General features: G+C 44.7%; 1 protein-coding gene across 1 annotated transcript; it reads right to left on the bottom strand.

The window, feature by feature from the left end:
* Positions 1-89: 89 nt before the first annotated feature.
* Positions 90-11,308, bottom strand: srpk3 (SRSF protein kinase 3). The gene is made up of 16 exons (XM_084187664.1): positions 11,288-11,308; positions 10,497-10,608; positions 9,278-9,819; positions 8,884-8,992; positions 8,615-8,702; positions 6,767-6,854; positions 5,913-6,019; positions 5,496-5,661; positions 4,795-4,820; positions 2,885-3,083; positions 2,470-2,748; positions 2,216-2,313; positions 1,957-2,064; positions 1,711-1,780; positions 1,146-1,238; positions 90-686 (listed from the first exon to the last, which is right to left on the bottom strand). Exons 1-16 carry the CDS (start codon positions 11,301-11,303, stop codon positions 502-504), a joined length of 2,286 nt encoding a protein of 761 aa, XP_084043790.1. The 5' UTR covers positions 11,304-11,308; the 3' UTR covers positions 90-501.
* Positions 11,309-12,340: the final 1,032 nt, after the last annotated feature.

A 12,340-nucleotide genomic window follows, 5' to 3' on the forward strand; every position in this document is an offset into this window, starting at 1 on the left:
TTATTCTGAAGAACACAGGTTGTAAGATATCTGGTCTTTCTTTCAGTCATGTTTAAATACATTTTGTGTTCACAAAATAAGAAGCATTCCACATACAGTTTGGCGACATGTATAAAAAAAAGTTTTTTTAAAGTTTTGTTTTTTTACACCTGGCACATCAAGGCACTATTTTAACAAATGTGACTCAGCACAATGAGAAGTAGATCATCCATTTTAAAACAAACTACATACATCATATTCATCCCAACCATTTACAGAACCTGTAATGCTGCTTTAATAAATAAATAAAATCTGTAGATTTAGGTTACTGCTACTTATGTGCTCAGAGTAATGGTAATGTCAGTTTATATTAACTTTAGATAAATACTCACATTTCATTTAGAAAAGATCTCCATCTAGGCTGAGAATAACCACACTGACTTACAGTAGAACAGTATGGACTCAGTGGTATACGGTAAAGGTTAGACGCATGGTAGTTGTGTTGTGGTGGTGGTCAGTAGTCTACAAGTTGAGCCAGGGGTGCTGCAAACACTGGGCGGCAGTGGCTCTCTTCTCTGGTGTGACGTCCAGCATGGTTAGGAGGAAGTCACTGAACTGGGCCGCCTGCTCCAGTGGCCACTCATACTTCTCCAACAGCACCTCAAACAGACCCCACGGCTTCAGGTTGGCTATGTGCCTCAGCTCACCTTCAGGAGGGAAACAATACAATATATTGTTACAGTGAGCTAAACACCAACATTATACCACAATATAAAATGGGGCCATTGATGGTCTCTCAGATCTTACTAGGCAACTAGATGTTACCATACAGGTATGTCAGCTTGGCGCCCCCTTGTGCACACAATGTGCTAGTCATTTTGAGAATATTTCTAGAAACATTGGTTTTAGGAATGTTGAAGGAAAATATATTGTAGTGGCACATTCTAAGCAGATGACCACTCGAGTAATACGAGACAGGACACGTGAATTGTAGTACTGTAACATTATCTAAATCGGTCTGAGGGACTTTTCTTGACACGTTTCTCAACAACGCATTGTCCACTTGAACCAGGCCATTCTGTGACTCATAGCTTTTACATACAGTACAAAACCATTAAACAAGAATATATTTTACTTTTTTGCACCTAATTTACGGTAAGACTTACCTCGCCTGTCAAAGTATTCTCGTGAATATCTCCCAGACAGCGCAAAAGGGGGCGGAATGGCTCCCATTAACTCAATGATGTGTGCAATGTGATCTGAGAGAACAGAAGAGAGCATTACATCACTGTTAAATTCACATTAACATGGGCTTGAACAGCTTCTTTACATCCAAGCATGAAACATACATAGCTTAGACCAGAGGTTCACAAACCTTTCCTTGGAGACCCCCAGATCAGGTATTTCACAATTGTCACCTAATGAGGGCTTTTTGATAAATTGCTGATTGGAATCAGGTGTGCTAGCTCTGGAATAGATCAAATACCTGGAATGGCTGGTGTCCCCTGAGAAGAGGTTTGAGAACCACCGGCCTAGACAATACAAGGAGGGTACTGACCCCTCAAACTCAACTATGGACCTGGAATCCAGTTCCACTGCATTTTTTCATTGTTCCCCTCCAACTGATTTAAACCTGGGACACCAGGTGGGTGCAACTAGTTATCAGGTAAAACAGAAAACCAGCAAGCTCCGGACCTCATAGGGTAAAAGTTGAATACCCCTGGTACAGACCTTCATCTCTAGTGTAGTCCTCTCCTGAGTGGGGCTCGAACAGGTAATCGCCCGTGGCCAACTCAAACGCCTGCAACAACATGTCACGTCAGTCAAAACGCAATCCACAGAAGGGCAAAAGAGATCCCAGACGAAACATGACAACTGTCTGACACAACTTGGGACACACATCGGACGATTAGATGGGGTGAAGTAGGTGGTTTGAGTGATAAAGGAGAGAGGTGCCATCACCGTTTTGTAGCTTACCATGCAGGCTACGCTCCAGATGTCTGCCGGAGTGCCGTATTCTGCCCCTATCAATACCTCCAGGGCGCGGTACTGACGTGTCTGGATGTCTTCAGTGAAGTGTTTGTGCTGGAGAAGTAGAGGGGGCTCATTAACACCACACTGTTCTTTCCCCATCTCCACACGTCACATGAGAACAGCTCCTAGTCCAGGTTATCATGAGGAAAACCAGAACATGCAGATACAGATCTTGTTCTTCCTGTTGAAAACAGTCACTTACCACCCAACAGGCATTGCCCAGGTCTGCTATCTTGATGCGGATTTTGTCAGCATTCTGTGGTTCCAGGGGATTGACCAGGAAATCTGCTGCGCTGAACACTAGAGCCACACAGACGTACAATTTAGCTCATAATCACAACATCTAAATACAGAGAACAGTAACAATATAGCAACTGCATGCTGGTGCCAGATGTACATAGGGCAACAGAATTGACAGACAGGATCACAGACAGAGATGCCTAGTGAGATACTGACTGCTGGGGGAGATTCCGGAGCGTTGGCTGTCTCTCCCGGTGGAGTAGCCTGACAGGGTGGAGAGTGCTGACTCAGACGTGGCTGACAGTATGGAGCCAGCAGACATCCCTGACATCCCAGACAGGCCAGAGCCAGGGCTGCAGAAACGCATGGGGTTGTGTCCGTTACAGCCCTCCTCGATCCACAACGAGCCAGACTCCGGGCTGGCCTTGGTGTTAGCCATGGACGAGCCGCAGGTATAGCAGTTCCCGTTTTCATTCCCCTTCACCACAGAGGAGTCTGGCAGAAGAAATGGTATCAAGAACATATCGATTTAATACAGAGACTCAACCAGGACATACAGCTGCTACTAAATCACTGTTATGAAGGGATTGGCATTGCATAGCAGTGTCAGTAGTAGAGGTGGACCACTCACTGTTGGCGTTCCTCTCTGGGTCCCCAGCAGCGTCGTCCTGTCCCCAGGGGTTGCGTAGAGGGTTGGAGGGATCTGGTGGAGAGGTCCCGTCCAGCTCCTCCATCTTCTGAAGGTCCACCAGTCTCTCCTCCAGCAGACGCTGCTGCCGCTTGGCCTTCCTCTTCAGCTTCTTCTTCTTGTTCTTCGTCACCTTGCCGCTCTAGACACACAGACGGAGACAGATACAGGGTCAGGCCATCATGATGCCAGCCTGACTGACCATGTGATGCTCCCTGATAACACTACTGACACTGTAGATACTTATGACTCCAGTACACAGTACCAAAGGGTCCTAGACAGAGAGTACATGCCAGGCAGAAAAATAGGAAAGAGTGCAGAAAGGAAGTACCAAAGTGAGAAATATTCACAGTGTTAGCCTGTCTCTCATTAACAACTGGTCCTCAGACAGGTGAGCTTTAATACATGTTCTAATAATACTATGGAGTCCATCTACAACGGGGCTCAATTACATTTCACATGATTACTTTTGATTCTAATCCTCATTTCCATGGCAGAACCACTGCCCCACAACAAACAGAGTTTCGATTGCAAGTAAAACTTGTGTGGGCACTTAGGAAGCAGACTAAACATGACACCACCGCAACCTCTCTAAATCCTGCTAGCTAGATGACCACTCTATTCTGAGCTCCAGCATGTTGCCATCGCCAGTTCTCCAGTAGGTCTCTTACAGAAAGCCCATCCCATCTGACACCATCCCTCAAAGCTGACCTGGTGAACTCACGTGTCCACGGCTGTCTGAACAGGCTTTGGCTCAGTGGGTTAGCTAGCTCTGCTGTGATCTGCTGAGGAAGCTAACGTGAGCCACACCTGGAATTTGAGGAAGGGTCAACTGTACCACAAGGGATCAGATGGCATGCGGTTTTCCACCTGAATAACAGTGCTGCAGCTTTAAACTTCCCCCAGACATGACCAGGGGTGCAACAGCACACGCTCCAGTTTAAAAGTCCTTGAGGTTGTTTATTCCACTGCATATAACGTAGTCTACTTGTTAATGGATTTGGTATGAAATGTTGTCTACGCTACAGTAATCCATTAATGTATGGTGCCCTTTAAGCGCCAAATGCCAATCACGTGATAATTCATGAAGTTAAAATGCATCGTTCAAAACAAACATTCTAAGAATTGCATACAGTGGGCTAGAAGCCTTCTTGGTACTGGAGGTACCGTATATTAAGAGGGAAACGTGATATGTTTTCACCTGCCATGATGATCATTTCCTATTTCAAATACGAATTTAAAAAAGCACTGATATAGATCCATACGGAGAGAACAGAGATACACAGACATCAGAAAGGAGGGTAGCTGTAAAGAGAGAGCCTATAGGATAAAACTGTATCAAGTCAAAGTGCTGACACTTCCTCACATCAACAAAAACTGGTGAGAAAAACCCTACAAACCCAACAAAGAAACTGGGTAAATGATTATGTTCTTTGTTGGACAGCGACAGGAGGATGAAACGATGCTTACATAAAAAGTCAGCCATGGGGCAAAGCATTGTCCAGTGAGAATGTATTACTGTGAAGTGTCTGACTGTGACGATCCGGGCACCAAGACCCCATTCCCTCTCCACCATTTTCCCCCCATGTCGTTTAGAGAGCCAACTACTGTTTTGACATGCAGAGACAGATGATATACTACCTGGGTAGGAGACAAACCACTCCAGACACACACCAACCATCACACCGTCAGAAAATAATCATTAGGCAACATGATCACATCACACAAAAGCTGAGGTGAGTTATGATCAACGTGAAAGCATTGTTCACCAAAAGTGCTGTTTCTTTTTTTTGAGCAAGACTATCCCTTCTGTGGCAGGCAGGCAGACAGGCAGGACTTTAGTCTGAACATACCTGGTTCTCCCTTGGGGCGGTGCTAACTGCCATCAGAAAAGGAGGTAAAAAACGAAGGGAGGGACAGTAAACCGCAATGACCACAAAAACAAACACACAAGAAAAACAGGACAAAGTTAGAAACCAAATAGAGACAGAAGACATGACGATGAGCAGATTTGATAGCAGAAAGAGACAGACGCATAGGAAACATCTAAACATGCAAATTACAAATCACCACAGATTTACATCTAGACATATTTGACAAAGTTTGAGAAAGCAAAGGCTTTTGACAGAGTCAAAGTGAAAATAGATAGTTCTGTCTGTATGTGTACAGCAGGGGTTTCAGCGAGGTCCGGAGGGCCACACTGACATTTCTTTATATTTCCTTGCCATCAAAATTCAAAGAAAAAAAGAACTCTGTGCATCGTGAAGAGACTATTTATGTAGACCCATTATAATTTCTACAGTTTCGATTTGGTTTTAACCAGTAAAATGGTAATTGACACCCCTGGTGTACAGTATAATATACACATTACAGTGAAGCCAGTAATTTGTGAAGTCCAATTACATTTTAACAATTACAGCACACATACAGACACACATAAAGCACTCACAAGATGTCCCTATGCTATAACCCTCAGAACAATTTTGACTAATAACAAACATGTTTTTATGTTAAAGGTCTAGACGTTTTCGTCATAATGAACCAACCAGCTCACCTGATGAGCCCGAGGGAGGAGGGGCTCCTGACTGTTGCCACATGGTAGCCTCCGCAGCCAGCCGTCTGACGTACACCTCATCTACATCCAGCAGGATGTTCTCCGGCTTGATGTCTGTGTGGATGATCTTACATTTGGTGTGCAGGTAGTCCAAGCCCTGCAGAACCTGTGGAGGACGAGACATGGAGCATGTATAAAAGGTGGTCGAGATGGATATGTGGAACTGGCCAGTCTCTAGTAAAGCGTTACTGACTACTGTACCATTAACAAAACTGCTCGCTATGGTAATATCTAATACGTTGATCATATTTTCCAGTTTCCCTGGCTATTTTCTAAATGCTGCAACTGTGAAACCTGCTTCATGTGCTATAAATGTGCTATAAACAGAGGAGAAAGTGCTGTGATATACCACTGTACCTGTCGGAGAATGCTCTTCACACAGACTAGAGGAAGGCCCATATAGTTGGACTTGATGATCCACTTCAGCAGCTGGTGACCCAGAACCTCCAGCACCATACACACATCTGACACACCAGTTAAGGAGAAGCTGCTTCACTCAAACTCACACATGAAAGACCCCTTTAATACGCAGACCAAAATCATATTTATTTACCATGCCTGCATTTGTATATATATCTGAAAAGAGTAGGGGGTAAAAAAAACATGGACAAATTAAAAGCCACCTAATGACCTAGTCATGATTCCTGTATTTTCACAGACCCTGTGACCAAAACACAGGTATTGTGTCTGTGTGAATGATTCTCTGCTTTTTTGCAGGTAAATTCATTAACACTTCCATTGTTTAACACCTCCTTAATTTGAACCGCAAACAGCCCCCTTGGTTTACCACCCACCCCTTCCAATTGGCCAGTTACCCACTGATATGTATAAAAGTGGTAAATTAGGGGCTGTTTGAAAGGTCATATAAACATTGCCTTATATTTTTTACAGGTAACATACCATATCTTCTGTCTGAAGAAAACAGGGCAAATAGTAGTACAGGCAAGTAGGAAGAAGTGGTGTGAAAGGTTTGGAAGATGACAGGGTCCCCCAAACCCAGTTGATTACAGGGTCCACCAAACCCAGTTGATTACAGGGTCCACCAAACCCAGTTGATTACAGGGTCCACCAAACCCAGTTGATTACAGGGTCCACCACACCCAGTTGATTACAGGGTCCACCACACCCAGTTGATTACAGGGTCCACCAAACCCAGTTGATTACAGGGTCCACCAAACCCAGTTTCAGCCGGTGAGCAGCAGAAAGGATACGCACGCCATTGACCCCGGATATCTTGAAGTCATCAATAAGCTGTACAATGGTCTCTCGTTTGGGGTCTGTAGGGTCACTGTCTCGCACCTTAGGACACAAAATAAGTACAGAAAAGTTAATTCAATTAAGAAACAGTGTGATCTATCTGTGCCTTTGGAAAGTATTCAGACCCCTTGACTTTTTCCACATTACATTACAGCCTTATTCTAAAATGGATTAAATAAAAAAAACAGAAATACCTTATTTACATAAGTATTCAGACCCTTTGCTATGAGACTCAAAGTGACTCGAAGGTGCATCCTGTTTCCATTGATCATCCTTGAGATGTTTCTACAACTTAATTGGAGTCCACCTGTGTTAAATTCAATTGATTGGACATTATTTGGAAAAGCCCACACCTGTCTATATCAGGTCCCACCGTTGACAGTGCATGTCAGAGCAAAAACCAAGCCATTAGGTCGAAGGAATTGTCCATAGAGCTCCGAGACAGGATTGTGTCGAGGCACAGATCTGGGGAAGGGTACAAAAAAAATGTCTGCAGCATTGAAGGTCCCCAAGAACACATTGGCCTCCATCATTCTTAAAGGGAATAAGTTTGGAACCACCAAGACTCTTCCTAGGGCTGGCTGCCCGGCCAAACTGAGCAATCGGGGGAGAAGGGCCTTGGTCAGGGAGGTGACCAAGAACCCGATGGTCACTCTGACAGAGCTCCAGAGTTCCTCTGTGGAGATGGGAGAACCTTCCAGAAGGACAACCATCTCTGCAGCACTCCACCAATCAAGCCTTTATGGTAGAGTGGCCAGACGGAAGCCACTCTTCAGTAAAAGCCACATGACAGCCCGCTTGGAGTTTGCCAAAAGGCACCTAAAGACTCTTAGACCATGAGAAACATGACTCTCTGGTCTGATGAAACCAAGATTGAACTCTTTGGCCTGAATGCTAAGCATCACGTCTGGAGGAAACCTGGCACCATCCCTACGGTGAAGCATGGTGGTGGCAGCATCATGCTGTGGGGATGTCTTTCAGCGGCAGGGCCTGGGAGACTAATCAGGATCGAGGAAAAGATGAACGGAGCAAAGTACAGAGAGATCCTTGATGTAAACCTGCTCCAGAGTGCTCAGAACCTCAGACTGGGGCAAAGGTTCATCTTCCAACAGGATAATGACCCTAAGCACACAGCCAAGACAACGCAGGAGTGGCTTCAGGACAAGCCTCTGAATGTCCTCGAGTGGCCAAGCCAGAGCCCCGACTTGAACCCGATCGAACATCTCTGGAAAAACCTGAAAATAGCTGTGCAGCAACGCTCCCCATCCAACCTGACAGAGCTTGAGAGCATCTGCAGAGAAGAATTGGAGAAACTCCCCAAATACAGGTGTGCCAAGCATGTAGCGTCATACCCAAGAAGACTCGCTGCTGTAATCACTGCCAAAGGTGCTTCAACAAAGTACTGAGTGAAGGGTCTGAATACTTGTGTAATGTAATCTTTCCGGGTTTTTTTTGTTTTGTTTTTACAAATTAGCAAAAAGTTCTAAAAAACAGTTTTTGCTGTGTCATTATGGGGTATTAATTTTAGAATAAGGCTGTAACGACACAAAATGTGGAAAAAGTCAAGGGGTCTGAATACTTTCTGAAGGCACTGTATGCTAGAGACGTTTGTTAAAATGTACCAGACTACGACTCCCCAGTGTTGGGCTAGCTAGCCATCTACACAGTACAATGATTATTACATCAATCAATTTCACCGAACTACTATGCCATTTGTTTTGGAGGATGCCCTTGGGCTTGTAGCCATTAATGAGTTCTGTCTGCTGTATGTCTGAGGGTGAAAGAAATGGGAATGCACTCACACATCTGAGCAGTTTAATCTCATCCAGCGCCGTCTCTGTGTAGTGCAGAGCACTCTTCACCACTTTCAGCGCCACAAAGCGCTTCCTCCTACACACAAACACAATCATTTCGTGACTCAAACTGATTTTTAAAAAAAACAGCTAGCCATTAATGAAAACTGAATGAAACAAATGGATGGGAATTAAAAACAAAGGATAAATATCATTAGGCTTCTCGTTTGTGTATTACTGGTATAGATTTACAGATGCACTCGAAATCAGTCACTTACTGCAGGTCCCAGCATAGCCACACAGTAGAGAAGTGACCCCAACCAAGCTTCCTGACTACGTGATACCGCCCATTGAACAAGTCTCCAATCTTCACTGGGTAGTACCCACCTGAAATATACATAGACTTTCACTCACACAGGCTTATTAGCATTATTGCATCATCCTAGTTGATAAATTGTATTGTGAGGTTGACATACTGTATCTACAAGGTCATCATATCATAAGTATTATTACAAAATCCACATTGTGACTTCATTCATTACATAACCACCAAGTAATTCCACTCCCTGCTGATTTTTCAAATACAATGACCTTGACCGTCACTTTCCTAATCTGCCACACTATTGCATCGATCCATTGTGGAGAGATCCATTAGACAATTATGTCGCCTACCTTTGCAGTAATCTGATGGGTCCTCCTGTTCCTCATCGTCTGATCCGAGCAGCTCTGTTGGTGGAGGGGTGAAGTCAGGAGGGGGTGGGCTGAGAGCCTGTGGAGGGGTGGTCTGAGATGAGGAGGTCAGTGGTTTAGGTGGAGTAGCGGACAGAATTGGAGGGATCCCTAGTGAGGGTGCTATGGGGGTGGACAGTACGGGGGTGGACAGTACGGGGGTGGACAGTACGGGGGTGGACAGTACGGGGGTGGACAGTACGGGGGTGGACAGTACGGGGGTGGACAGTACAGGGGTGGACAGTACGGGGGTGGACAGAGTGTCAGAGGAGGGAGTTAATGGTACAGGAAGTGGCTGGGTGGTTAGAGCGGGAGGACGTAAGAGATGGGGAGGGCTCTGGGAGAGGTCGAGTGGGGCATGGGGTTGGCGGTCCGGGGGCCTCTGGGACAGGTTGAGGGGAGGGGTGGGAGAGGTCTTTGGTGGAGTCGCAGGCCTGTGTATTGTGAGGATGCGACACAACTCATCTGCAGTTGGAATCTGGGACCTGAAACAAAAACACAGAACTGCCTGATGAAACAACCGTCTCTATATGGTTTCTCTGTTTGCCTTTAAGAAGGTGGTGGTGGTGATAGCTTTGCCTAAACAATAACAACCAGCAAAATATCCCTTTATCTGAAAAAATAGACAAACTGATTACATCAGTTATATTTAACTAGTCATCTAAAAGACTGACTTGACATTCAGCAACGGAAATACTGCGATGCTCTTGTAAACAAGAAGCCTGCGTGCGCTTCAACACAGACAATGAGGGGTTTGTGTTTTATTATGAGTGAGACGTGCGTCACAAATTAAACTGGAGTGCTGACTGTGGCCTGTCTCCAAAATTCCTTGGTGGATTATGCAATTACCAAGGGATAATGTTAGTCGAAGTAGTGCACCCCCCCCCCCCATATCTAAATTTGCATGGTCCCCACACTTATTTGTGATAGCAGTGAAATGGGTATTGTTAAGGTTTGCCAGGGTTAAACTGAAATAGGCACAGAGCAGGAGAGGGGAGAGGCATGAGTCAATGTGCTTATCTGGAGAGGTGAGTCGCTCCACCGCCCCTGTGTATTTATAGCACATAGCTACTAGCTAGACAGAACCAGCTGCAAGATCTGGTACATGCTGGTAGCCTACGCATAGACTGGGAATAACGTTAGAGTAACCGACTTTGCTCACCCAATATCCAAACTGGGGAGGTTGTCACCGGATCCTTTTCGATGTTTCTTACCTTTCTTCTTATGCTTCTTACTGTGGGTGCTATGCGGGTTGTTATTACCGCTGGACACTGCTGGCGATCAGGGAATATATCATTATTAACTACCATATATCCACAAGGCTAACGTTACGGCTATCACAGAGCTGCCTTCTAGTATCTGCAGTACTCACTCGCATGGACAATCCGCTAGAGTTGCTATGCGGGATCCCTGGGACGTCCATACCCTAACCCCCCTACCCCAACCCTAACCTAAACCCTTGACTTCACCATTTTAAAATGTCAACTTCAATGGGGTAACTTAGGTACGTCCCAAGGATCCAAGGTAGCAAGGACCATTCAGATAGCGCTAACTGGCCATATTACATTGCCATTTGCAAATTGGACTACTTGCCAGCTGCGGATTTTTATGTGTGAAACCTGAATACGTGTAAAACTTAGTAACAAAACGGACAAATATTGGAAAGAAAACACATTGCCACTGAAATATTTTTAACACATTAGCTAGCTCGTTAGCTGGCTAGTTTAGCTAGCTAGCTAACAAGGAGTGTCTGTGCTAGCTGGTTAGCTTGCGTGCGCCAGACAGCTGGCTGGCTAACGTTAGCTAGGCATTTTTTATACAATGACAGAAACATACAAACCAATTCTTACTCAACGATGAGATAAATTCAGCGTCAAACTACTAACTTTATCATTTACATTGTGTTAAACAGTAGATACAAACATAATATTTGGCACGTTTTAAAACTCTCACCGTTCATCGATATCATCAGTGCAGCTGTCACCGCGCACACTGCTGGCAGGCTGTATTTAGGTTCGCGCGTGCGCTGTAGCTATGAGCACAAGAGCTTTGGGAGCAGTGGTAGGGCCAGGGAACAGTGGCGGGGTCAAGGGGATTTGTGCATGGCAAATCATTTAGTTATAATCTGCACAATCATTTAGTTATAATCTGCACAATCTGTTAAATTTACCCTGGTCAATTGTCATTTCAATTAACCTGGCATGTGCCTACCATTTATTATTGAAGGATATAATTTATCAATCCGTAATGAGCTTATTATAAAATCTGTGGCCTATTCCATTGTTTATGTTTCAGTTGTTGTTGGTAACAAAACAATGTATAGTATAAACGTATGTTTAAAATTATCTTGCCTATCTCATGGACTGTAATTCCTTGCATTCATAGCTCCATCAATGAATTTGATGACAATGAAGGTGATTACATTTCCCCAGCCCCACTCCTCAGCTTTGGCTATACCAAACCTAGTGGATGGCCTGTGGGGTGCAAGACCAGTATAGTTACCGATAGACTTATTGAGGCTTCCTGGTCGCTTGTGCCAACTCATGGCTTGTTTGTCACGGTTATGCTGAAATAAAAACTTGGCCCAACGTTGTTTGTTTTCGATGTAGGATAGTACTGAGTAATGGAGATGTTTGGCTGGACAGAGGTTTAGCATATGGATGCTGAATGTGATACATTGGGGGTAAATGTAATATAAATGTCATATACTGGAAGGGGTTGGCACTGGTCAGATTGTCTGTCTCTACAACACTGACTCCTGTCTGTGTCTACAACCCTGTTATTGTAAAGACAGGAGTACGAGGAGGTACAGCAAGAGGGGGATTGTGGGAGGAGGGAGACATTTGGATAGACATTGGAAAGGGAGGAGAAATAGGAGACAAAAATAAGAGACGTAAGAACTTTCTGTCTGGGGTGTCTTTGGGATTGGGAGATGAGGTTAGAGGAAAGATTGGGAAGAGTGGGGTTGTGGTTTACTGCATGTTCTTGTCAGACAGTCAAATTTAG

This window comes from Coregonus lavaretus (genome assembly GCF_964263955.1).
Source record: "Coregonus lavaretus genome assembly, chromosome: 22".
Lineage (NCBI taxonomy): Eukaryota > Metazoa > Chordata > Actinopteri > Salmoniformes > Salmonidae > Coregonus > Coregonus lavaretus.

What these genes read in the sequence shown, in the direction of transcription:
- srpk3 (XM_084187664.1), bottom strand. An exon ending in CCGCCCCAAGGGAGAACCAG is followed by an intron (nt 3,084 to 4,794) that starts GTATGTTCAGAC and finishes CTGTGTGTCTAG; the next exon opens with AGCGGCAAGGTGACGAAGAA. An exon ending in GGACTACACTAGAGATGAAG is followed by an intron (nt 1,239 to 1,710) that starts GTCTGTACCAGG and finishes CTGTTCTCTCAG; the next exon opens with ATCACATTGCACACATCATT.